Source organism: Aspergillus fijiensis (genome assembly GCF_003184825.1).
Source record: "Aspergillus fijiensis CBS 313.89 unplaced genomic scaffold BO72scaffold_5, whole genome shotgun sequence".
Classification (NCBI taxonomy): domain Eukaryota; kingdom Fungi; phylum Ascomycota; class Eurotiomycetes; order Eurotiales; family Aspergillaceae; genus Aspergillus; species Aspergillus fijiensis.
The window spans coordinates 798746-822669 of NW_024468981.1; the positions used below are offsets into that span (position 1 = coordinate 798746).

At 54.8% G+C, this 23924-nt stretch overlaps 10 protein-coding genes across 10 annotated transcripts; 7 read left to right on the forward strand and 3 right to left on the reverse strand.

Annotated features, from left to right (window-relative positions):
• Positions 1-57: 57 nt before the first annotated feature.
• Positions 58-1645, forward strand: BO72DRAFT_421176 (cytochrome P450; the record flags this gene model as incomplete). The annotated part of the gene is made up of 2 exons (XM_040942755.1): positions 58-645; positions 704-1645. 2 exons carry the CDS (start codon positions 58-60, stop codon positions 1643-1645), a joined length of 1530 nt encoding a protein of 509 aa, XP_040805618.1.
• Positions 1646-2152: 507 nt separating this feature from the next.
• BO72DRAFT_474703 (putative monooxygenase) lies at positions 2153-3942 on the reverse strand (the record flags this gene model as incomplete). The annotated part of the gene is made up of 6 exons (XM_040947285.1): positions 2153-2514; positions 2593-2824; positions 2887-2958; positions 3009-3191; positions 3408-3672; positions 3740-3942. 6 exons carry the CDS (start codon positions 3940-3942, stop codon positions 2153-2155), a joined length of 1317 nt encoding a protein of 438 aa, XP_040805619.1.
• Positions 3943-4409: 467 nt separating this feature from the next.
• On the forward strand, positions 4410-5622 carry BO72DRAFT_465473 (zinc-binding alcohol dehydrogenase family protein; the record flags this gene model as incomplete). Its single annotated transcript, XM_040946715.1, has 3 exons — positions 4410-4874; positions 4920-4990; positions 5085-5622. The coding sequence occupies 3 exons, from the start codon at positions 4410-4412 to the stop codon at positions 5620-5622; spliced, it is 1074 nt and encodes a 357-aa protein (XP_040805620.1).
• A 488-nt stretch (positions 5623-6110) lies between these two features.
• On the reverse strand, positions 6111-8169 carry BO72DRAFT_483217 (MFS general substrate transporter; the record flags this gene model as incomplete). Its single annotated transcript, XM_040947784.1, has 5 exons — positions 7393-8169; positions 7134-7339; positions 6774-7068; positions 6610-6712; positions 6111-6542 (listed from the first exon to the last, which is right to left on the reverse strand). The coding sequence occupies exons 1-5, from the start codon at positions 7694-7696 to the stop codon at positions 6113-6115; spliced, it is 1338 nt and encodes a 445-aa protein (XP_040805621.1). The 5' UTR covers positions 7697-8169.
• A 163-nt stretch (positions 8170-8332) lies between these two features.
• Positions 8333-10725, forward strand: BO72DRAFT_524502 (transcription factor domain-containing protein). Its single transcript, XM_040949879.1, has 5 exons — positions 8333-8505; positions 8590-9090; positions 9142-9372; positions 9421-9701; positions 9763-10725. Exons 1-5 carry the CDS (start codon positions 8396-8398, stop codon positions 10368-10370), a joined length of 1731 nt encoding a protein of 576 aa, XP_040805622.1. The 5' UTR covers positions 8333-8395; the 3' UTR covers positions 10371-10725.
• Positions 10726-11036: 311 nt separating this feature from the next.
• Positions 11037-13654, forward strand: BO72DRAFT_421185 (MDR family MFS transporter). The gene is made up of 9 exons (XM_040942756.1): positions 11037-11344; positions 11443-11519; positions 11594-11844; positions 11919-11990; positions 12058-12564; positions 12644-12808; positions 12861-13340; positions 13395-13514; positions 13569-13654. Exons 1-7 carry the CDS (start codon positions 11069-11071, stop codon positions 13247-13249), a joined length of 1737 nt encoding a protein of 578 aa, XP_040805623.1. The 5' UTR covers positions 11037-11068; the 3' UTR covers positions 13250-13340; positions 13395-13514; positions 13569-13654.
• A 773-nt stretch (positions 13655-14427) lies between these two features.
• Positions 14428-16459, forward strand: BO72DRAFT_474706 (uncharacterized protein; the record flags this gene model as incomplete). The annotated part of the gene is made up of 2 exons (XM_040947286.1): positions 14428-14486; positions 14999-16459. 2 exons carry the CDS (start codon positions 14428-14430, stop codon positions 16182-16184), a joined length of 1245 nt encoding a protein of 414 aa, XP_040805624.1. The 3' UTR covers positions 16185-16459.
• A 1459-nt stretch (positions 16460-17918) lies between these two features.
• On the reverse strand, positions 17919-18695 carry BO72DRAFT_421189 (uncharacterized protein; the record flags this gene model as incomplete). Its single annotated transcript, XM_040942757.1, has 1 exon — positions 17919-18695. The coding sequence occupies one exon, from the start codon at positions 18693-18695 to the stop codon at positions 17919-17921; it is 777 nt and encodes a 258-aa protein (XP_040805625.1).
• An 805-nt stretch (positions 18696-19500) lies between these two features.
• On the forward strand, positions 19501-21180 carry BO72DRAFT_210341 (uncharacterized protein). Its single transcript, XM_040939661.1, has 2 exons — positions 19501-19927; positions 20024-21180. Exons 1-2 carry the CDS (start codon positions 19793-19795, stop codon positions 20897-20899), a joined length of 1011 nt encoding a protein of 336 aa, XP_040805626.1. The 5' UTR covers positions 19501-19792; the 3' UTR covers positions 20900-21180.
• Positions 21181-21726: 546 nt separating this feature from the next.
• BO72DRAFT_474707 (glycosyl transferase family 17 protein) lies at positions 21727-23264 on the forward strand (the record flags this gene model as incomplete). The annotated part of the gene is made up of 2 exons (XM_040947287.1): positions 21727-21781; positions 22288-23264. The coding sequence occupies 2 exons, from the start codon at positions 21727-21729 to the stop codon at positions 23262-23264; spliced, it is 1032 nt and encodes a 343-aa protein (XP_040805627.1).
• Between the last annotated feature and the right edge of the window lie 660 nt (positions 23265-23924).

The window sequence follows — 23924 nt, forward strand, 5'->3', positions numbered from 1 at the left end:
AGAATTTTGACATCACTTTTTATCCCTTGGAAGCAGCAACAACCCGATTTTTCCATCATGTTGGTGCAGTACCACAACCTCCCGGTGCAGAGCCTGCCCATTCTGCTCCTTTGTTCTGGCTTCCTGGCGCTTCTGTTCCGGTCCTTTGTCCGGCGCGCGAGCGATCTGCGCAAGCAGCGGTCCTGGGGCTGCAAGTCGGTTCCCTCGCGGTTCCAGTGGGAGCCGTTCTGGGGCGTGGATCTGGTGTGGACGCAGTGGCAGGCGCTGCGGGGCCACTACTTCATCCCCTGGCTCAGCGAGCTGCACAAGGGCCAGCCCAAGACCTTCCAGATCACCTTCATGGGCACGCGGGTCGTCTACACGATCGAGCCCGAGAACCTCAAGTCCCTGACGGCCATCAACTGGAAGGACTTCGCCATCAGCCCGCTCCGTCGCTACAAGAATGCCGGCGCCGCGTTCGCCAACCGCGGCGTCAACGTCGTCGACGGCGAGGACTGGGTCTTCAGCCGCGCGCTGATCAAGCCCTTCTTCATGCGCGAGGTCTACGCCGACACCGAGCGGCTGCGCTCCTACACGGACCATCTCCTGCGCATTCTCCCTCCGGACGGAGAGACGGTCAACATCCAGCCCTACCTCCAGCGATGGGTGAGCGCCCCCTCCCTTCTCCGTCAGTCCACGTCCATTCAGCTAACATTCTCCCCAGTTCCTCGACGTGACCACCAACTTCATCTTCGGCGCGCCCATGGACGCATTGACGCACCCCGAGCGCGCACGGGTGACCTGGGCGATGCTGGACGTGCTGCGGGGCAACCGACTCCGACTCCAGATGTACAAGGTGATGAACCTGATCGACTGGTCATGGTGGCTGCGGGCGATCAAGATCGTGCACGCGTACATGGACGAGCACCTGGACCGGGTGTACGCGGACATCGCGGAGCGGGAGCGGCGGATCGCGGCGGGGGAGGACGTCGGCCCCGAGCGGCTGGATCTGCTGTGGTACATGGCGAAGCACTGCCCGGAGCGGGCGGAACTCCGATCGCAGCTGTCGCTGCTCTTCGTGCCTAACAACGACACGACCTCGATCTTCACGGGCAACGTGGTGTGGCACCTGGCGCGGAACCCGGAGGCGTGGGCGAAAGTGCGCGCGGAGGTGCTGGCCCACGGCGACGCGCCGCTCACCTTCGAGGCGCTGCGGGGCATGAAGTACCTCAACGCGTGCATCAACGAGACGCACCGGCTCAACCCCAACAACGTGTCGCAGGTGCGCATGTGCATCAATGACACCACCCTGCCGCTCGGGGGCGGGCCCGACGGCAAGTCGCCCATCCTGATTCGGAAGGGCGATGTCGTCCAGGTCACGAAGACGGTCATGCAGAAGGACCCCCTCTACTTCGGGGAGGATGTCGACGCCTTCAAGCCGGAGCGCTTCGTCGATCAGGCCCATTTCTGGGAGTTTGTGCCCTTCGGCGGCGGGCCCCGCCGCTGTCCGGCCCAGATGATGGTCCAGACGGAGACGGCGTATATCCTGGCCCGGTTGGCGCAGGTGTACAGTCGCATTGAGCCGCGCGATGAGAATCCGTTTGTCTCGGTCATGCGCATTGGACCGTCGAATAAGACGGGGGTGTTGGTTGCGTTGCACAAGTAGGGGTTAGGGGGGGCCGTGAAGGGGAAATGCAGAGCGGAGGCCGGAGGCGCAGGCCGCGTGCATGCAGGCAGACAGGCGTACTCCGATCCCTGCTAGTCTTGTCCGGGATGAGATTGAATGTAGCTACTCTTTAGCTGGTTAGTGTTCGTTTCGAATGAAGAAAAAAACGTGGTTTAGAATTTTCTATCGCATCCGGACAGATATTGTGCTCGTAAACCCCAAGGTGTGCAATGGAGTAATAGGGTCAGTCCACTTCGTTCCTCTCCAATCGAAAAACCGTGTCTTCCTTATATCTTGATCACGATACTGTATTAAGCTGTCTTCAATGTACCCAATAGCCAATCCGCCCGGATCACGAGGTTGAATACTGTAATCTCGCAGAGTTCAAGAAAACACACCATAGATTTCCAGAGACGAACAAAGCCCATAATCGAATTCAGCCCAGCACACCAACGAAGAATCTAAGACAATAAACCAACTACAGCAATGCACAACGCGTCAACCATCTTACTTCAACGCCACCAACCGGACATCCACCGACCGCCCCTCCTTGGCACTCTCACTCACGCTCTCCAGCCGGAACCGCTCCAACACCTCCATCACCGTCAGCTTGAACACCGCATCCGCGACATTCTTCCCCAAGCACCGTCCGGATGCTGCCCCGGTCCCAAACCGCATAAACCCACAGCGCAGGTCCTGGCTGGCCACCTTCAGAAACCGATCGGGGTCGAACCGGTCCACGCCAGTAATACCCCAAGTGGCGGCCCCGTTGTTCAGGCGACGCGTGTCGATCACCACCGGCGTGCCAGCGGGGATGTTGTACCCGCCAATCTTCTTAGGCTCCGCCGTGGTTTCGGGCATAGAGAACCCTATATTCAGATCGAGGTTAGCAATGCAGTGTCCCCCTTGTAATTAAGATGGAATAGGTGGGGTCCAGGGGGACCCACAGAAAGCAGGCGAGATGCGCATGCTCTCCATCAGCACGCGGTTGAGCAAGGTATCCTGCTTCGCGAGGTACTTGGACAGATCGAAGTCGGGCTTCGCCTTCCACTCCCGGATCTCCTGCCGGAGTGCCGTCTGGATGCGGGGGTTGGCGGCGAGGTTGGTGAAGATGGTGCGGAAGACCTCGGCGCTGATGTTGACGTTGGCGAAGAGGATCTCGGTCAGGGTTGCGAGGAACTGTGCCGGGGTCAGTATGGACTCCAGTGTTGAGTTTGTAGGGGTCTCGGGGGTGCACGTACGGCGTCTTCGGTGAAGTCTTGGTCTGGTTCCACGCCGCGGTAGATTGTCTCAACGGGACACGCCCAGCCGCCCTGGGGGTGATATTAGTACTGGCATTTTGGGGGTTGATGGGAGTGCCTACGACACGGGCGTTCTCGACGATCAGCCGGTTGAACTCCTGCCATCGGGTGTGGAATTCCTGCAGTCGCTTGCGCGGGGCGCTGGGCAGCAGGTTGTAGAGCTTGGAGTCCGGGTGCTTGCTGACCAGCATGTCCATCATGATGGCGTCGTGCTGGTCGTTCAGCTCCAGCAGCGTCCAGTAGGACTAGTCGTATCTTGTCAGTTCCCGATCCGCCATCTCAATGCAATATGGTAAACGCACTCGGTCATCGAAAGCATCTTCATACAGGTGCAGCGAGAGCAGTTTGAAAACCAAGAACCGGAAATCGACCTTGCTGTCGAGCTCGCTGGTCGCCGTGGGGGCCTTGCTCTCCAGCCAGGCCTCGATCTCCCGCTGGAACCGGGGGATCCGCTGGGCGACCGGATGGAAGGCGAAGGGCGGGTCGAAGTGCTTGCGGATCGCCCGCCAGTGGTCGCCGTACTGCACGCCGACACAGGGGCCCAGGAAGCGGCCGAAGGGCTCGCCCAGGTTTAGGTTGCGGGGCTTGGTGTGGCTCTTGCTGTCGCTGCGGTAGAACTCGTGGACTTGGTCGGGCTGGCTGATCACCAGTTCGCGATAGGGGCCGCTGCGGATGAGATACGGCTCGGTGCCGGCGAGAGCCTCGCCTTGTTCGGACAATTCCCGACTTGAGGGTTGTCAGTGAGCCCGATCAGTAGTTACTGGTGTAGGAACTGCTCATGGAGGATCCTCACCTGCGAATGAACTTGGACATGCGCACATCAGCGGGAAGTTCAGCGATGCGCTTGCCCTCGTCGGTCGTGAATTCTTTCGGTCGCCTCATAGCGTTCAATGCGAAGGCACTGGCGAAGACGAGCACCGAGCCAGCTACTGCACTTACATACTGGCCCTTCGACTCGTCCGTCTGGAATTGCTGCAAGAAAGCGCTGGTTGCCATGTTGGAGTCTGACGGGCTGGGATTGTCAATGTGGCTCTAAGGAATTAACGATTCACTTGAGACAGGGGAAGGGCATCATCGGGCAAACGTGGATCATGTCAGTAGATAACGTATGTACAGTTTTTCTTTGTTGGTTACTGCATTGATCTCCGAACCCTCTCCTGATGCATCCTCCGGACAATGGCTGTGGAAAGTAAGCAGCAACTCCGGCGTCAGCCCTAAGTCCGTCCGCCCGCCGGACCCCGCCCGCCAATCAGTCCGCGGCGCTTTAGGCATCGGAAATTCCAGAAGGATAGAAACCATTGGAATCAGTTTCATCACAGCAATAGCCATCCGGTCATAAACAAGACCAGACCTCATACATATCCACTCCACTAGTCTCCACGCGTCGATATCTCGCGAAGACAGCCACAGCCACCGCCATAGCCTCAACCCACGCCCACGTCCTCTCCACTCACATCATCACCATGAGCGAGTTACCGACTACCCAACAGGCACTGAAGATAGCCGGTCCCGGCAGCATCGAGCTGCAGACCAGCCAGCCCTTACCCCAGCTGGGCGCCGACGAGGTGCTGGTGCGGGTCGCCTGTGTCGGACTGAACCCTTACGACGCCAAATCCGCCGACATATCGCCCAGCCCCGGCGCCACCGCCGGGCTGGATTTTGCGGGCGAGATCGTGGCCCTCGGCGAGGGGGTCACCTCCTCCGCTTTCTCGTCGTCGCGGCTGGCTTTGGGCACGCGCGTGTGCGGCTGCGTGTTCGGCAACAACGCGGGCCAGCACGACAACGGCGCCTTCGCCGAGTACGTGGCGGTGCCCGCGGCGCTGGTGCTCTGCATCCCGGACTCGATGAGCTTCCAGCAGGCGGCGACGCTAGGCTGCGGGCTGGCGACCACCGGATTGGCGCTGTACCAGACCCTCGGCCTGCCGCTAGTGGGCGCCGCAGCATCCGAGTCGGAGAGGATTGCCGCAAAAAAGACTCCGACGTACGTCCTGGTATACGGCGGAGGGACCGCGACAGGGACGCTGGCCATCCAAGTGCTACGCCGGTAAGCCAACCTGACATGTCACAGAACGCAAAAAAAAGAAAAGAGAAGAAATGAAGCATCCCAGCGCGACTAACATCTGCTCGGATGCCCACAGCTCCGGCTTCACTCCACTAACCACCAGCTCCCCGCACAACTTCCCGCGGCTGCAGCAACTCGGCGCGGCGGCGACCTTCGACTACCGGTCGCCGACCTGCGGGTCGGACCTGCGCGACCACACGGCCAACACGCTGGCCTTCGCGCTGGACTGCATCAGCACGACGGAGTCGATGCAGATCTGCTACGAGGCGATCGGCCGCGCGGGCGGCAAGTACGTCTCGCTGGACCCGTTCCCGCTGAGCCGGCACACGCGCCGCAGCGTGCGCCCGGAGTGGGTGTTCTTGTTCACGCAGTTCGGGCGCGAGATCGTCGGCTGGGAGGCGCCGTACAACCTCCTGGCCAGGCCGGCCGACCGCGCCGCGGCGGAGCGGTGGTACGCGGAGATGGAGGCGGTTCTGGCGGAGGGAGGGCTGGTCACGCACCCCGTGCAGGAGGAGTCCGGCGGGTTGCGCGGGGTGATTGGCGGCATTGATGCGGTGCGCAGGGGTCAGGCCTCGGGGTTTAAGTTGGTTTATCCTCTTTGGGGGTGTGCTTAGTTGGGGGGTTTGGTTTATGGTTGGAGTTTGTCCTATGGTTTTTTGGTTTGTTGTAGCTAGTTTGGTAGGTTCGGAGGGGAATAGTATCTGTTCTGTTCTAACGTGTGTCCAAATTGTAGTTCGGGGCGGGCGAGTAGATGTAGTGAATAGTCTATAGTCAACGTATCAGTGGATGATGACATACTACTGTACAGTACAGTAGATCTAAGGGCAGTGTGGAACATTTGCCCTTTGCATCTGTCGCTCAGTATATTGTAAGTTATTGTAGAATCGATGTCAACGACACAATCTCACCATACGGGCATTTGCACCTGGAACTTTAGTTTTCGATTCACCCTGATATGAGATAAAGCATAATCTAACCTTTTTATATAAATTCCCGAATGTAAGAAGACATAAACCTCAAAACCTCAACTCTACCTCTCCCTCCTCCCCCATCGCCCAAGCCCCAAACCAACCCCCTCCCCAAAATCCCCAAAACCACCCCTAACTAAACCTTCGACAAGAACCCCCACCCCCCAATCCTCACCCTCAGAATAACCATCACCACCGTCGACACCGCATACGCCACCCCACTAAACACCGCCGCGTACACATAATCCCCGCCATTCCGGGTGATCAACACGCCCGCGATGGGGGGACTCGTCAGCGCCCCCAGCCCGGCCACCGCGAACACCGTGCCGACCCGGTACCCGATCTCCGTGGGCGGGGACAGCGCCATGACGAGCATGGGGCCCAGGCCGATGGTGGTGCCCGACACAAACCCGAACAGGACAGTGAAGACGATGATGGCGGCGTTGCTGCGCGAGGGGAGCCAGGAGGCGAGCACGACGACGATCGAGGCGACCATCGCCAGGATGAAGACGTTGAATTGGCCGTACTTGCGGGCCCAGATCTGGGGGACGGTGCGGCCGAAGAAGCTTCCCCACGTGGATTAGTTTTATTGTGCGGTGGGCAAGGGGGTTCGAGGGGCTGGCTGCAGCATACCTTACGCCGTTTTGTATGGGGATCAGATTGTAGCCCATCGTCACGGACATGCCGTAGTGGATGGAGGAGATTACCATGAACACGTAGGGGACGAACATGCCCCCTTTTTGGGTTGTCAGTTTTGTCTGTTGTCTGAGCTTCGGATGGCATTGGGGAGAACGTACAGTACATGAAGAAGCTGGCGATGCACATCAGCAGGAAGTTCACCTCCTTCAACGGCCGCAGGTAGTGGCTGAGCTTGAACTCCTTCGGGCTGTGGGTGGCGTTGGACGAGATGAGCGTGCAGGTGACGAGCAGCAGGCCGAGGATCAGGAATGCGCAGGCGCGCATCGTCCAGGCGAACCCGATCGACGAGAGCAGGTGGTTGACCATGAAGGGGAAGATGACACCGCCCAGCGAGGAGCCGGCGATGGCGAATCCTCCGGCCAGGGCGCGGCGGTCGTGGAAGTAGGTCATGGGCTTGGAGGAAGTATTAGTTGTGTGGTGGCGGGATCAGGGGGCAGAGGCTGGACTGGGCCACTTACGGCGGTCATGGATGGGGTGATGATCAGCGAGGTGCCGAGTCCGGAGCACACGGACTGGCTGAGGATGAACTGGTAGTATTTGGTGGACAGGCTGGCCATCATGAGGCCAAAGACGTGCAGGAAGGTGCCGATGACGATGGGGAGACGCGGGCCATGGCCGTCGTACAGTCGGCCGGCCACGGGAGAGAATCCGAGCATGAAGAAGACTGGAGCTTGTCAGAAATGATGTGTTTGTGAGAGTTGAAGGCCAACAACATACAGAGCACCGATGAGATCCAGGACACCTGCGAACTGGAATAGTCACGCAGCTGGTTCAGCTCATACTCAGCCTGGAAGACCGCAACGCAGTTGACCCAGCCAAAGGAGGCGAACATGCCCAGAACACCACCAGTCAGTGCCAACCAGGCCTTGGTTCCCTGCTTTTTAGGGGGCGGCGCGGCAGCCGGGCTGGCATCTTCCACCGAGTGACTGGTTTCCGAGTCGCCGGCGTCGCCAGGGTGAGAGGGCTGCGGGCCCTTCTCCAAGCTGGAGGCGGTAGAAGATGAGTCGTTGGTCTCCGACATTCTCGAGGGGATGAATTCAGGCAATGGATGCACGATAAGGTAGGTTGAGCATTGAGCAGGAGCTGCAGGGGAAGTTTTTCTATAGCAGAGGAAAAAGGTTGGAGCCAGCCCTAAGGCTGTAAGGCTCCAAGGCTAGACTCCGGTCGCCCAGCGCTGGGGGCCGCATCCTTCGGACTCACCACCAATAGTAGACTTATTACGGTCGGAGATCTTGAAGAAAGGAGCGGAGATGGCTGACTTGTCCGTTAAGGGATTGAGTTGGCTACTGGACTGCTCTTCTCTTGATAGGTGTGGTGAGAGGGCATGATAAGGTTGGATGGTAAGCGTAAATCTATGTGAGGCTGCATGTACAGTAGATGTACAGTACAGGCAGGACTGTATCCAGATGGAGTGGCCGGAGTCAGCCAAACACTCAACAAACTACCTGCAGAGTGGTCAGAGAGATAGAATGGGATACTCGAACAGTATTTTCAGATCATATGACTCAAATCAAATCTATCTGTAAGTTGACTCTGTGAATTAATCTGTAATATGTCGGGTAGGCAGGAAAGGTCACGTGTCAACCGGGGTTGCCCCAACGCCGTGTCCGCTCCCTCTCCATTTCCACTTCTCGCTCCTATTCCTCCCCCTCCTCCGCTTCCTCTTTCTTTGCCCCCTTTCCCTTTCCATGTTATGTGAGCCCAGCAAGATCTGCGTCTCATGATGGAATCCGCCATACGCTCCCCCTTACCCTATGGCAATGCGTGTGCCACCTGTGCTCGTGCCAAGTGTCGATGCGTACCCCGGAGTGCGGGCGGCCGCTGTGAAAGGTGGGTCAAAAGTCCGTCCAGTTGACAGTAACATCAACATCAATATCAACAATCACCATTGACAAGATGATTCAAACACCACAGATGCCACCGACTCAACAAAGAATGTCGCATCCCCGAGGGCCGTCGTAAGACGCGCCCTCTGTCCAAGACGGTCCAGCTGGAACGGAAAATGGATGGGCTGATGATGCTGCTGACCTCCTCCGGTGCCGCCGGTCGGACCGGAATGCAGACGCCGACTCCGCTCCCCGCAGACCCTCCCTCAGAGCCTGAGGCCGAAACATCCTCCCCCGAACGAGAAGACCTCGTCGACACGCCAGCAGAGGAAGAAGAGGCTCTGCATGCCTTCCGTACACATCGACTGCAATTCCTCCCCTTGATACACATCCCCGCCACAACTAATGCGCAAGACCTGAAACACCAGTCCCCGTTCCTGTGGCGGTGTATCACTGCGGTGGAGAGTAAGCATGCCGCCCGGCAAGCCGCCTTGTGTGTCACCATCCGCGAGCTGGCGGGCAAACGCCTGTTGGTCGACTGCGATAAGTCCCTGGACTTGCTGCAGGGGGTCTTGGTCTATCTCGCCTGGTATCTCTTTCCTCCTTGGGTCTGTGTAAGTCCATCGCTGACCGACTGCAGGGTCACGTTCCACAGCCAGCCGCAAAAGTCATCGCTATGCATCTATGCCCAGATGGCGATCGGCCTGGTCTTTGAGCTGGGACTCAACAAGCCCGCGCCGCCAGACCTGAGCATGACCGTCTCCAACAGCAATGCCGTGGGCCATATGCCAGGGCTGAAAGCGTCTATCTCGACACGCCGCACGATGAACGAACGCCGCGCAGTCTTGAGCTGCTTTGTGCTGACTTCCATGTACGTTCCACCGCACTGAAACACTGGCCGAGTGACTGACCAGCACAGAATCGCGCAGTTTCTCGGGCGAATGGACCCGCTGCGATGGACGCCGCACATGAACGAGTGTCTCGACATCCTCGCTCAAAGCGACGAATCACCCGGTGACGGCGTCCTGGTGCAGATCACGCGCACGCGACTCCTCGCAGACCAGATCCTGCAGGGGCCCTGGAGTGAAGGCGTGTACGGCCTGCATCCGACCCAGGCGCTCGCCGCCTTCCATCTCAAGGCATTCGAGTCGCGGCTAGAGACGATCAAAGTCGAGATGCCCATTCCCCTGGCCGACAACAGTACGTGCAATCTCCCGGGAAACACTATGAACCGGCCCAGCAGAGACTAACCAGCACCCAGAACCCATCCTATTCCATCTCTACGACACCGAAATCAGCCTCTACGAGGTTGCCCTCGTCAAGCCCCCGCCCGACGAGGAGATGAGCAGCCAGCGACTCGGCCATCTGTACGCCTGCCTGCACGTGGTCAAGCAGTTCTTCGACCTCTTCTTCACCATCGCTCCGGCGGAATACACCTCCCTGGCGCTGTCCTATCTCACCCAGGTGTCGCACTGCCTGGTGACCCTCTTCCGGCTCTCGACCCTGGACTACCCGGGCTGGGACAAGGCGGCGGTGAAAGGCACGGTGGACCTGTTGGCGGTCGCGGAGCAGATCGCCACGCGCATGAGCCAGGTGGCCGCGGCGGTCGGGATGCGCAGCGACGGGGCGCTCGGCGATCCGTTCAGCAAGCTGGGGATGATGATGCAGAAGCTGCGGAGCGAGTGGGCGGTGCGGCTGCCCGAGTGTCCCGGGGTGGTGGTCGATCGCGGTGGTGGGGGTGGGGGTGGGGGTGGGGAGGGGTTTGCGTCGAGCATGGAGATGGGCGATCTGGATAGTTTCCTGAGCTGGTCGGAGATGGCGTGGTTGACCGAGGGGAACGGGGCGGGCGGGTTTTCTTCTTGGTCGTAGTGGTATACATTCGGTCTATCGAGCTATGATGTCTTTGTCTATGTCCCTCTTGTTCATCTATACTTGTAGGATAAGTTGGTGCCGTCGAGCGCTTCAGATACCCGGCCAGCTAAATGGATATATAATCACGCCGATTCCATCTCCGAAGCGCTCGTTCACCTTTACCACATTTGCATTGGGTGATATCTTTAGGGCTCTCTCAGGGACTTCAAAAACCATTATCTAGAACCAGGGCTTACGATTATTGAAAGCACAACTATAGCAGTCAATTCGTGCACCTTTACCACGCTGTAAGGCACGCCAGAGACCGGGGCGGTTCGTCCTGTTCCGTTCTTCCCACAAAGGACAACCAGCCATCCTGTCCCTGGAAAATCGTCGAATCAACACGTTTAGTTGAAGAGGATCGATGCTCTACTCCTTTGCTCGGTGAATTCCTAAATGGGGAGATCTCCGACCGGTGGCAGCAAACAAGGGATGCGGCGTTGACTGCCTACAAGCAAGGACCGGCATTCGCAGCGGGAGAACCGGCGTTCGACAGCGCCAGCGCAGCCATCACACCCAAAACAACCCGGCGTCCGGAGACGGGAACTGTCAACGCCGTCTCCGACCCCCGGTACTTAAAACAAGCCCTCTCATCTATCCTTCATGTAATTTCATTAGGTGCCATCTCAATACTCCTCTATCGCCCAGAGCCCAACATGGCGCAATCACTCGAGAAACCCCGTTCCTCGAAAAGCCTTCACGCCGCCACGATGAGCCAAGACAGCACCAGCACCAGCAGCCAGCCCCATCTGCTGGGCTCCAACCCCACCCCGTGGGAGCCGGAGCCGGAGCATCACGACGAGAAGAAACCCATCCACCCGAAAGACGAGTACGAGCCGGAATGGGTGCACGGGTTGACGCTAGTGATGGTGATCGCGGGGATCACGCTGGTCGTGTTTCTGATGTTGTTGGACGTGTCGATTGTGTCGACGGTGGGCCATTCCCGATCACCCCCTTGCTTGAACCACGAGGAAGATGCACTCAAAACGAAAAGCGGAAATACTGACATGATGGTTTTGATGGGGAACAGGCAATTCCCAAGATCACGAGTCAGTTCAACTCCCTCGAGGATGTGGCCTGGTACGGTAGCGCGTATACGATCTCCAGGTAGGAAATCCCCTCGATGCCCTACGAATAACCCTTCCCTATATAATGTCGCTGACGACCGCAACACGAGACAGCGCCGCCCTGCAACCGCTCACCGGCAAATTCTACACCTACTTCTCCTCGAAGTGGACCTTCCTCTCCTTCTTCGGGCTGTTCGAGCTGGGCTCCCTGATCTGCGGGGTGGCCACCTCGTCCAAGATGCTGATCATCGGGCGCGCGGTGGCCGGGATGGGGTCGTCGGGGATGCTGAACGGGGCGCTGAACATCCTGGCCGGCGCGGTGCCGAACAAGAAGCGGCCGGCGATGATCGGGGTGATCATGGGGGGTGTGTATCCCTTTCTCTCTTCGTTCTGATTATTGCAGGAAGAATACGAGTAATTGACTAATGATGACTCGCAGTGGGACAGCTCGGCCTCGTCGGCGGGCCGTTAGTTGGTGGTGCGTTTACCACCTACTCGACCTGGCGGTGGTGTAAGTTCGGATCATCCATTCTTTCGTCGCAAACCACAACATACACTAACACTCTGCCCCGACATAGGCTTCTATATGAACCTGCCCATCGGCGCGTTAGTCGGCGCTCTCCTCCTCTTCACCCGGATCCCAGACCAGAAACCCAAACCCGCGGCGCGGGAAGTGCTGCAGTCGCTGTTCCTGCAGAAATTCGACCTGGTGGGGTTCGTGCTCTTCGCGCCGGCGTCGATCATGCTGCTGCTGGCCCTGCAGTACGGCGGCAACAGCTACGCGTGGAACAGCGCGACGGTGATCGGGCTGTTCGTCGGGTCCGGGGTCACGTTCGCGGTGTTTGCGCTGTGGGAGCGGCGCATGGGCGCGGAGGCGATGATCCCCGGCCACCTGGTGTGCGACCAGATCGTGCTGTGCAGCAGCCTGCTGTCGATGGTGATCTTCGGGTTCACGATGACGCTGTCGTACTACCTGCCCATCTACTTCCAGTCGGTGCGGGGCAAGTCCGCGCTGGTGAGCGGGGTGAACCTGCTGCCGAATATCCTGTGTCAGTTGGTGATGGCGGTTGTGTCGGGGGTTTTGAGTGCGTTCCTCCCCTGTAGCCCTTTCATCATTCACTCCTTCTGTGGACGACGCAGCAAAGCTAACAATGAACCCCCCAGCCTCGAAACTGGGCTACTACCTCCCCTGGGGCGTGCTGGGCGCCATCCTCGACTCCGTGGGCAACGGCCTCCTCTCGACCCTGGGCCCGCACACCTCCGTCCCCAAGTGGGCGGGATACCAGGCGCTGGTGGGATTCGGGCGCGGCGCGATCTCGCAAGTTGTGAGTCCTTCCTCCTCTCCGCAAACCACAGTCATTCCAGCCAAACTAACAGACAGTCAAGCCAATGATCGCCATCCAGAACGCAGTGCAAGGCGACGACGTCTCCACCGCGATGGCGATGATGACCTGCGCGCAGACGTTTGGCGGGGCGATCTTTCTGGCGGTGGCGGAGGTGATCTTCGCGCAGGCGCTGCGCACGGAGATCCCGCGGTATGCGGCGGGCGTCGATGCGGCAGGGGTCATCCAGGCGGGCGCCACGGGGTTCCGGTCGGTGGTGTCGTCGGAGGACTTGCCGGCGGTGGTGCGCGCGTTCGCGAAGAGCGTGGATCAGGTGTTTTATTTGACGACGGCGTTGTCGGTGGCGCAGTTTGTGTTCGCGTGGGGGGTCGGGTGGAGGAGTGTGAAGAAGGAGAAGAAGGAGGAAGGGATTGAGATGGAGGCATGACCTTTGGGGGATGGTTGCGTTAGAATGAGCTGATATCTTTTATGTCGATTTAGCGTTGGTTGCTCTCTGCTCAGAGGTGTTCATTGTGAAGGTTTCTCTCCTCATGTGGTTTCTTCTGAACTTGACGTGTCTAACGGCGCATCAGACTGAGAGGGTGTGACCTAACCCCCTGATCGGTACCCTGATTGTGTAGCCTTGGCTGCGCATTGAACATCATGCTATACTAGGTACAGTATCTATGTGACTTAACCGGAGAAAAGATTCCGTAAGCGACGCAGTATCCCTTGGGCCGAATCGTCCGTGCTAACTGCAGGTTGAGTGACAGGGATTAGACTTACCCAGTTGGGGAAAAGTCCGAACATCCCAATAGTTCCAACACACTATGGCTGCTTGACAGAAGCTCAGAAGATAATCTATGATGCATCATGCCATTTTCCCTCAATAGATGGATACAGTAGCAGTCTTTGACCATATTATTTTCGGTCTGTTTCTTATCTACACCATTCCGTAATTGCTTATCCCAGATATGATATAACCTTTTGCTAGAGCGGACTTGAAACCTAGCAAAAGTAACTTCATGGTCGGTCTTATGGATTCTTGATAGGATATTCACAGGAGATTCACGAGATAGGACAGAAGTTACTAATTAGTTGATTGCCATATATTGTCATAATTTCTATTTATATTGTACGAGATATAATTTTGTAATCGGCTATCTTGATGGATTACACTTTAAGGCGATCTTCCCAAAATATGATGGGGAAGCCCTCTTCCCCGGGGAATGTAAATTACACTTTAATATACAGGATCTCTTTTATCCGCTGTCACATAAGCCTTAAAGTTCTATATAATGAAACGAGCTATCGTGTGGCTGTAAATAAACATGCAATTAGCTATATCCTATATTTTCTATGTAGATATGCTTGGCCATGTTATGGGGTAGGGGCTCATCTATGAGCAAATATGGTCTTGGCAAGGTGGCAAGAGACACGCGATTTTGGGTGTGTCCAGATCCAGATCAGCGTGGAATTATGTTAAGTGCGGCGTTGAGGTGGCAAGATCCTCTCCGGCTTACCGGATCGAACCTCCGAAAACCGGCTTGTAGTTAAATCTGAAGACTATTTTACAGAACCTGCATTCCATTTAGCATGAAAATTTCCTATCAGATTAAATACAATATGCGTTTATTATTCTGCTTGGTGTATTTTTCCTATCTTATTGTTTGTGTCGTAGTGGGGTGTGTAGCGAGCTAATCCAAGCAACCAAGGCAACGTGCCTCAGTGAACACGAGAACCGGGTAATTAAAGGTCCTGAATTTGGACAAGCTGTGCCAATGTTTCCTCATCAGCATGACTTTATGATTCATCGTTTAAGCGGGATTTTGCAACCCATAATGCGATCTATATAGGACATATCACATGTTCTAGACATTTTTCTTTGTTTCTGTCAAGTCGTTGATGTCATTCTTAGGCCTACTTCATATTCGTTTCCGGCGAAATCTAACTCAGACATACCGGGTGATGCTGGCTGGCTATATATCTATCTGGGCCAGATCCTGGATTGTATAACTCAACCATCTGGTCAGGTGCGAAGCATGCGGTACCTAAGCTTACCTGCGGGAAGATTTGGTCGGATCTTCAATAAGAAATTCTCCAGAGTCGTTCTGGCTGTATTGGCTATCCTCTCCGTCATTTCCAATTTTTACCTTCTCTACTCAAACCCTTTTTTTTTGAATACAAGTTCAATCAGGTCACGTTTGCAATCAATCCCGCCCGATGCGGTTTCCCACCGCAAGAATCTTATCTTGTCCGCTCTTGACGGTGCAAAATGGCAAGACCAACTTTTCATTTTCATGGAGTCTCTCGACGTTGCTTTGGGAAGAGACGCACTTGATATTACCCGATGCCAAAACGAACAGCAAGATGGCGGAATGACTACTTCCTGTCAGCCTTTACCCGTTGAAGTCAAGATTATTGTCCCTGCAGAGGTTGCGGACCACCCACCGCCAGGATTTCGGATATTAATGAGCCGTTACCCGTTCCTCTCATTTGTTGGCGCTCTTCCAGATTCAGACCTTCACGTTGTTGCCCGTCGATTTCAAGGGCTCAGCGCTGTGCTCCACAACAACACAGAATATTTCGACAACGTTCTGGTCTGTGACTTGGATGTCTTTTTCCAAAGGAATCCATTCACTCTCTCCCAGACCACACCCACAAGCACTGAACTTCTATTTTTCGCTGAGTGGCGCGGCCTTAAAATTGGACAATGCAATGTGCATCAACGGTGGTTCGATAGTTGCTCTAGTGCCTTGGATCCACCATATCTATCCCGCGATGATGCAGTTAGATATAACACACTGGACCGAATATGTGCGGGAAGTACGTACGGCACTTCCCGCGCAATGTCGATCTACTTACGGACGATGGTTGCAGAGTTAACGAAGAGTGAATTCCAATGCAACGATCAAGCAACTCACATACACATTTTCTATTCCGGAATTTTGGATACAGAGCTCAGGCAAGCTGGAGTTGGTAAATCTGAGCTGGTTCCAAATGCAGATGCCTTGCTAGGTACAGTGGGGACGACACCTATGGTGAGGTTTAATGATTGGGGGGAGATTTTGAACGAGAATGGTGAGGTGCAAGTTGCTATCCATCAGTATAAGACGCATCACATTTTAACAGAGTTGGTATGGGCAAAGTATGGATGGCTTCGAGAATTAGAAGGCATGGAAGATGTGGGTAAAGTCCCGGATTTGGAAGAAGATATGAATTGGACAAAGCAAGCCAAGGGAACCAACGCACAAGTTGGCTATGATCGCCATCTTCTGCGGTTCAAGCTGGGAAATGCAACGGGGGAGTACTGCGATACGGCAGGAAAACTCTGTTCCTGCAAGTACAGTGACTGTCAAATGGACTATGGGGAATTCGAATGAGTCTTGATATATTCGAGCCCAACGGTGAGGGGAACGGGCTCGTGGGAATCGGTTTTGTCATATCATTTGTGAATATTTTGATTCATGCTATTTTATGTCTTCATTCGATACGCTGAACTGTCCAGCTAGCAAGAAATACTCTAAGATGGTCCTGTGGAGTGGCCTTGGAGGGTAAGGTGGTATGAGAAAATAGTCTTTCTAGGCTAGGTCTCTAGGTAATGTGGTCGCTAATCGAGCTCCTCGTGTTAAGGAGCTAGCACTATAGTAAATTTCCTCCCTATTCCGATTTTTCGATCAGCCTCAACTCCTTCCTTTTGATCAATCTCTTCTTAGACTAGCATTGCTTCTATGCCATATCTTGTTTCAACTACCACATTTGGGTAGCCGCCGCACAACCGGTGCTTACTGTTCTCATCTATCGCCATTCTAACGACCTATCTATCTACGCAAGTATGTTTTAGGTTTAATGGTCTCGTAGTTGTGCATTTTCGTACTTTGAAGGAAAGCCTTTCTGGATGGCGGCCTGGCGTCTCTTTATGAGATAATGTGAGGCGCCATTGAAGTGAAGTAAAATTTAGGAAAATGGAGAAGGGAGCAAGAATCACAACTTTATTACTTATTTAATCTGTTGCATATGATGTACATGTCTTCTCTATTTCCAATAAACCTCCTCCCTTTCTCGTGGATGCCAAGAATGTGACTATTCTAATAGTTGATTAAAGGCCTCCATCATGTGAAGCCGAAGTCTACGAAACTAGATATTAAGAGAAAAGGTCTGGTAGCCCTATTTTCATGATTCACATTTACTTCAATATCCATGCTTGAGATAAATGCATACACATTTGTGTTTACCAGCATCAATTTCTTGGTCAAGTCATATAGACTGTTAATAGTAGGTCACACTAGACTTATGCTCACGGTGCCGGAAAAGTCCAGCAACCGTAAGGTACGTATCATCATCCTTCATCTTATGAGGTATACTCAAATCTGGGTCGTGGTGGTAGAGACGGCGACCAATCATTGTTCTCTTCGGTTGGGGATTTTCTAACAGAGGTTTGATGAATTCCTCGGAGAATTCTCGAGTATCTAGATAAGAATCATCATCTATCTTAGACACGAACTCCCATGAGTTCTCGCACGACGCGAGAAACCTAAAGAATACGTTCGATTTGACAGTATTAGCAACTTGTGCTGTCTCATTGAGGTGCGGTAGCATAGTGATATCCCCATGAGTAGCATTTTCGTGTTGAATGAGCGGCATCCAATGATTGCCTGGGTGTAAAATTAGTCATAATAACTTTGAATTTCAGCATGCCGAGTAGGGCGTGGTAGTGTTGTTCTTATTATCCTGAATGACCTGTGGATGCCAGCTTGGCGCCAATGCTGCCCAGCATGCATACTTGACTATATACATAGGGCTTCAACCGCCGCATAAAAGCCTCCAACACGCATGGTTTCACAGTGCAAAGTACTAGTAGACATCTTGAGCCCATCTCCGACTAATCAAAACCTACAAACATGCATTCACTCAAATCCATCGCCCTCCTCTCGCTGCAGAATATAGTGATCTTCCAGGATATCAAGTGATCTCTAGCAGATGATCTCCTCTTCAAGCAATGCGCTCTTCTCGGAAGGGATCAGTGACCATAACCGCTGAACCTGAAACGGTCTTTGATGCGTACAAATAGAGTATCTGTATATTTATACTAGATACAGTACACGACGATATCTGCATTAACCCACACCGCCCAGGAAGTACTTTGCCGTCCTCAGAAACCACTCATCCGACTTCAGCTGATGCACAATCAGAGTCGGGTCGGTATAGTTCTGCGCCCACCCGCCATCGCCATGCCCCGCATAGTCCGGAGTATCATAGATGCCCGCCTCCTCAGACACAAAATGCACCAACAGCCCACTGTGATGCAGCCAGTCCGCAACCAACTGGTCCTCGAACCCGTCCCGGTGCGAGTCTGGGTAAGCATCGGTCGCGATCCATCGCACCAGATCCCAGGAGAGGGTGTACCCCATGCCGGCCATGAAGTAACCCCCGATGGCCCGGCCAAAGTACGTCCCCATGGATTTCTTCTGGTACAGGAGCCGTTGCAGCTGGGTGGTGAACTGCGGCAGCTCGCACCACACATCGCTGTCCATCTTGGTCACGAAGGCATAGTCGCCCGGCTTGAAGGTCACGCCGACCGTGCGGAAGAACTCAAAGGTCTTCCCCTCGGTCAGGTTTTCCGTCATATTGAGGAGGAGAATGTCGTGGTAGGCAGCCATCTCCAGTGCCACCAGTGTCTGCTCCTGGTCGGTCTCGGGACGTCCGAGCACAAAGTAGACGTCGAGGTCGTGGGGCTTGTTCCGCAGGTAGGTCAGCCGGATGAGGGCGCGCCGGTTGAAGTCCTTGGCCGAGGACCACACGCCGATGAAGCCGGTTTGGCGGGACTTGGGTCGCGGCGGAAGGCATGCGCTCCATGGCTCGGGGTCGAATTTGGGGTCGGAGGCTGGGATCATCGGCGATCGGGGCTGGTTGGAGGAGCTTTGGAAGTGGAAGGGGCACGGCGATAGTAGCTGTACTGGCCCTGCCGACTTGCTTGACGGATCGGGTGAGTGCAGGTTCTGGTCCATCTTGAGGCACTGGGGGTCGGAGAGATATTGTACGCCGACGTGTCGCAGGCCATGGAGCTTCTCTTGGTTGAGAGCAACAAGCATGGTCACGCACAGGAGAATGAAGACTCGTTCCGCGATCTTCAGCTGAACCCGTTTCATGGTGCAAGTTATCTTTTTTTCCGGTGATTTGAACGATATGCAGATTTATGACAGATCATCAGTTGGGTTGGGATGGTTTTTAAAGGATGTGATGGAGTTCACTCATATTAGGAGTCTTGTGTTAGTTGGTTAAACAGTCACTAGTGCAGTCGGAAAGGAGGATAACTCGATATACCAATAATTCCGACAATTGCTTAACCTGATTGAAGACCTTGCGCATTCGAGCAGCCTACTCAATTCCGGCATGGACTCCCGATGACATGAGATATAGTCTATGATATGCGGGGACTCAAAGCAGGGAATGTGTTTGGTGGAGATGTTACATTCCACTCCACGAAAAGTGACAGGCGACAAACCTTCGGGGTGTAATCAATCGAGTACGCCAATGCCATCAGCTTGCCTTCCTAAACGATGAAATCATCTATGCTCTGAGCTCGTGGCTCGGATACGAAAGGGAAAGATCTTGATCCGTGGTTTAACCGAAGGTCCGGGTGATACATATGCTTCTGATCCCCACGAAGACAATTTGGTCGGCTGGTCGGTCTAGATTCCTTTTGCGACAATTTGCGACAAAGAAACTAGAAGATCACGGTCAACATTCAGGTGTGGTTCATCGGATAAGGCCCACGGATTACAGAACTTAAATCCTATCACACAGAAGACACGGATCGGATACGGAGTCAATTACCTCACGGCTCATGCCTTTCTCCAATCCAGAGTAGACGCGGCAATATAACACACTCGTGTTTTCTCTCACTTGCCTCAGCATCTATCTATCATTAAGGCCGTGCCATTCCCCCCCTCAATCTTGGGACACTAATTCCTCGCGAACGAATATCGTCATGGAGAAAGAAAAGCATATTGAGATCGGTGCGGCCCTGTCTCCACCTCCAAGCCCCGAAGATGCCGGGCGGACGGAGACAAGCAAGCACACACGGGTCTGGATAGTCATCAATATTATCGCAACCGTTGCAATTGTGAGTGTCAGTCCGACCGAGATGCGGTACTACTCAAGTTACACAGCGATGAAGAGAAAAGAGAGAGCGAGAGAGAGTCATTAGCTGACGAACCAGGTATACATCAATAAGTCCATCTTCTCAGATCCTGCCTTCGCCAAGTGTCATTTCAGCTTCGTTGCGTATCACTTCACCATCACCGGGATTCTCCTGTTCATTGTGCAACGAGCCTCGATCCTGAAAATCACGCCTACAGAAACCCCCCTGGTCAAGATTCTACCCCTCTCGCTCATCATGTGTGCCAACATCATCTTGATGAACCTGTCACTGGCCTACAGCTCGATCGTCTGCTACCAGATCGTCCGCATCCTCCTCACCCCACTGACCGTGCTCATCAACCTCTTTTTCTACAACTCCAAAATCCCTCTTCACGCGGCTATTGCGCTTGTGCCCGCCTGTCTCGGCGTGGGGCTCGTGACTTACGCCGACCTGCTCCCCCGCCAGCGAACCCTCCCTTCAAGCCCGGAGGTCATGGACTCGACCTCTGCCCTGGGAATTATCTACGCATTCAGCGGCGTCTTCTGCTCTGCGCTGTACACCGTCTGGGTGGCGCACTACCACTCGCGTCTCAACATCTCGAGCATTCAACTTCTCTACCGGCAAGCCCCTTTCTGTGCGGTCTTCATCGGCAGTATCTCGCTGGTCACCGATTCGTTTCCGGTCTGGGCCACGATCCACCCCAACCAATGGGGTCTTTTATTGCTGAGTGGCGGGTGTGCATGCTTGATCAACCTCTCGTCTTTCCACGTAATCAATGGCGCGGGCGCAGTGACCAGTACGGTGGTGGGGCAGTTGAAGACGTGCCTCGTCATTGCGCTGGGGTGGATGCGGAGCTCGACGGCGATGGCGACGGAGAGTGTTCTGGGTGTGTTGCTGGCGGTTCTGGGCATTGTTCTCTACACCGCGGCCATGCACAAGGGCGATGCTCGATAGTTCGCTTTGCATATCGTGGGATCGTAGAATATTGACCCCTTGTAAGCCACGATCGAATCAGATGGCAATGGCGCATGATGGTTCAGAATTCTTGCAGCGTGCGATACGGTTCTCGAAGTTCATAGGAGCAGTTGTCAGACTCTACAAGCATTGCAAGACGCAGCTGATAGCATATACAGTCAAGTTAATCAAGCCAAATCTAATTTTCCTTGTTCCTTTCTTTTCTTTCGAATTTTTATGTTTTGGTATCATCATTACTATCTTCTTCTTTGTTAGAAGAGGGGGGATGTGGAATCAACTTCAGTAGTAGTGGTTTCCCCTCGTGAAAGTGCTTTTGCCCACAGTGACTACATCACACCCCAAATAATAGTAGCCAAGTACTAGGTAGTCCCAAAGTCTAATGACAAGGAGAACCAATGGCGATTAGTGGTGAGAAAACTGGTACAATATTTTCGCCCAACTGCGGGAGTGGCAACCGTATGATGCGCTCTGTGTTAAAAACCGCGGATTTGAATTCATGCTTATCTTGCAGACCCTCCATCTCGATCCCATCGAGTACCGTGGGGATATAAGCTTTCGTTCCGCGAGCTTAAAGCTCCTAGAGACAATCCGACAAAGAAACTTCGATGTCATGACTGCAGTGACCAACTTTTATGTTGAAATCGCGCATGCAAGCTCTTAACTCGAACCGGGATGAGCCCTAACCACGGAACCTGCGCGGCTGCGTAAACCCACTCGGACCGAGGTCTCGACCAGCGTAACAGGTGGCCAGAACATGCTTGTCATCCCCAAAGACGATCACACGAGCACTGTTATCTAGTATCGTAATGGCAATCCAAGATCGCTGTCGTATACACTGGAAGAGTGATTGGTGCCCCGCCGGTCAGTAATCAATCATCCGATGCTGAATCAAAGGGATCTAGACACGTCCTCTCTGGATCCAAAAAAGCTTTCTGGGATGGGTCCGAAGAGTTCCAGCAATACCTATGACTACGATACCTACTGCCTCTTCATTGACTTTACTAGGCCCAATTGAAATAAGTGCACATTTGAGTGCTAACGGCCCATCGCGCGCACTACACTCTGCCATGCATGTGTAAAGATTAGTTCGCATTGTCTTGTCGTATTACGTCCCCTCTCAAGCCACCTCTACAAATCGCATTCACTGCGAAGGGATTCCCCAAACCTACAGATGCCTTCTTGTTCTTCTCCTCATAAATTGAATTCTGAGAGGAACGCGTTCAAGGGCATTGTTCACCATATCCCCCGACCACTCTTCAGAATGTCCAGCAAACGACTACAGCAAACACTTCTCCTCTCCGCGCTACTAACCACAACATGCCTCCTGCTTAGACCCTACCTGCTGATCCCTCCATCCTCACTCTCAGCTAATGATGCTGTTCCCGCCGCCATCCTCCCCTATCCCCACCACCACGACTACCTCCCCGAAGCCGAAGCCGAAGCCCTTTGCGCGCAACACGATCTCCGGCCGTGGCGCGAGCGCACCCAGGGCCGTAAAATCTACGACTTGATCCCCTTCAGCACGGAGCTGGACTGGCTTGAGATCCGTATGCATGAGTTAGACAGCCAAGTGGATTATTTTGTGATCGTCGAGTCCACCGAGACCTTCACGGGGCAGCCGAAGCCCCTGCACTTTGCGAACCACTACGCCAATTTCTCCCGGTTTGCGCCCAAGATCCTCTACCATGCGCTGGACCTCGCTCCCTTACGCCACAATAGCACCTGGGAGCGTGAGGCCTACACGCGCAATGCCCTGTTCACCGCCATCTTCCCCTCCTTACTGGGCGCCGCGCGCCCCAACGCGGACGACATCCTGCTCGTCTCGGACGCCGACGAGATCCCACGGCCAGAGACGCTGACCCTGCTCCGCAACTGTGTCACCCCGCCGCGGGTCACCCTCCGCAGTCGCTTCTACTACTATTCGTTTCAGTGGCACCACGTCGGCGGCGACTGGCACCACCCGCAGGCGACCGTCTACGCCGGCCTGGACCGGACCATCCTCCCCGAGGACCTGCGCATGCAGAGCGCCGGCAATCCGACGGGCCTCGACCTGGGCAACGCCAGCTGGCACTGCAGCTCGTGCTTCTCGCGGGTCGCGGAGCTGGTCCAGAAGATCCGCGGCTTCTCGCACACCGAGTACAACCGGCCCGAGTTCGTCGAGCCGCGCGAGATTGTGCGCCGCGTGCGCCACGGCCTCGACCTGTTCGACCGCGAGGGCCAGGAGTACGAGAAGGTCGCGCACGTCACGGACGTGCCCGAGTACCTGAAGCGGAATGCCCGGCGGTTCGCGTTCTTGCTGGATCGCGATCCCCAGGACGCCAACTTCGAGGACTATGTGGTTTGATCATGGGCTTTGTGGATTGTAATTTTTCGCTTCTTTGTTAACCCTTTCTGTATCTGACATGGACTTTACTTGTAGTATTTTTGGAACGGTCCCAATTGGCAGTACTGTCGGGAAGAGCGAGTGTTAGATGTACTGTAGTGGAGTCGATTTGCTTCTGTGTATCCCAGAGTTGAGCTTGACCACGACGATGACGACGATGTCGTCATCGTCGCTCTAGTCAATGATTGTTGAAAGCTCCATACTATTAGGTACCCAATCCACCTCGTGATCCCATCAATTCCATCGTTGTCACGAGCAGTCCCGTTGTCTTCCAACCAGCCTAGAGACCCTCAAGTCCTCGTATATCACAAATCAACCCCCCTCCTATAACCAATGGTTACAATCTCCCAACCTACGAAACTAGACTTTCATCAGTAAGCTAAGATCCACTGGAAACCCCAGAGACCAACCACCTTCCCCACCCCTTCTATACCGGCAAAGACAATGACGTGATATCGTCTACGGCCGAGAGTGAAACTACGAGTGGAAGCTCCGTCCACGGTTCACGCACCGCAGCCTATGAACCACGGTCAAGAAGGAGCCGCCCCGCCCCAAAAGACCCAAACAGACCGAACTCCCGCGCAAACCGCAACCCGCAACCCGGTCCATCCCGGAACCACT

Bases quoted from the DNA above. Each gene is read 5' to 3' on its own strand.
- BO72DRAFT_524502 (XM_040949879.1), top strand. From the start codon at position 8,396: ATGATGGAATCCGCCATACGCTCCCCCTTACCCTATGGCAATGCGTGT. The intron at 9,091-9,141 runs GTATCTCTTTCC...GACCGACTGCAG, and splicing joins GTCTTGGTCTATCTCGCCTG to GGTCACGTTCCACAGCCAGC. The intron at 9,373-9,420 runs GTACGTTCCACC...TGACCAGCACAG, and splicing joins TGCTTTGTGCTGACTTCCAT to AATCGCGCAGTTTCTCGGGC.
- BO72DRAFT_421185 (XM_040942756.1), top strand. From the start codon at position 11,069: ATGGCGCAATCACTCGAGAAACCCCGTTCCTCGAAAAGCCTTCACGCC. The intron at 11,520-11,593 runs GTAGGAAATCCC...AACACGAGACAG, and splicing joins AGCGCGTATACGATCTCCAG to CGCCGCCCTGCAACCGCTCA. The intron at 12,565-12,643 runs GTGCGTTCCTCC...TGAACCCCCCAG, and splicing joins GGTTGTGTCGGGGGTTTTGA to CCTCGAAACTGGGCTACTAC.
- BO72DRAFT_210341 (XM_040939661.1), top strand. From the start codon at position 19,793: ATGGAGAAAGAAAAGCATATTGAGATCGGTGCGGCCCTGTCTCCACCT. The intron at 19,928-20,023 runs GTGAGTGTCAGT...CTGACGAACCAG, and splicing joins TTATCGCAACCGTTGCAATT to GTATACATCAATAAGTCCAT.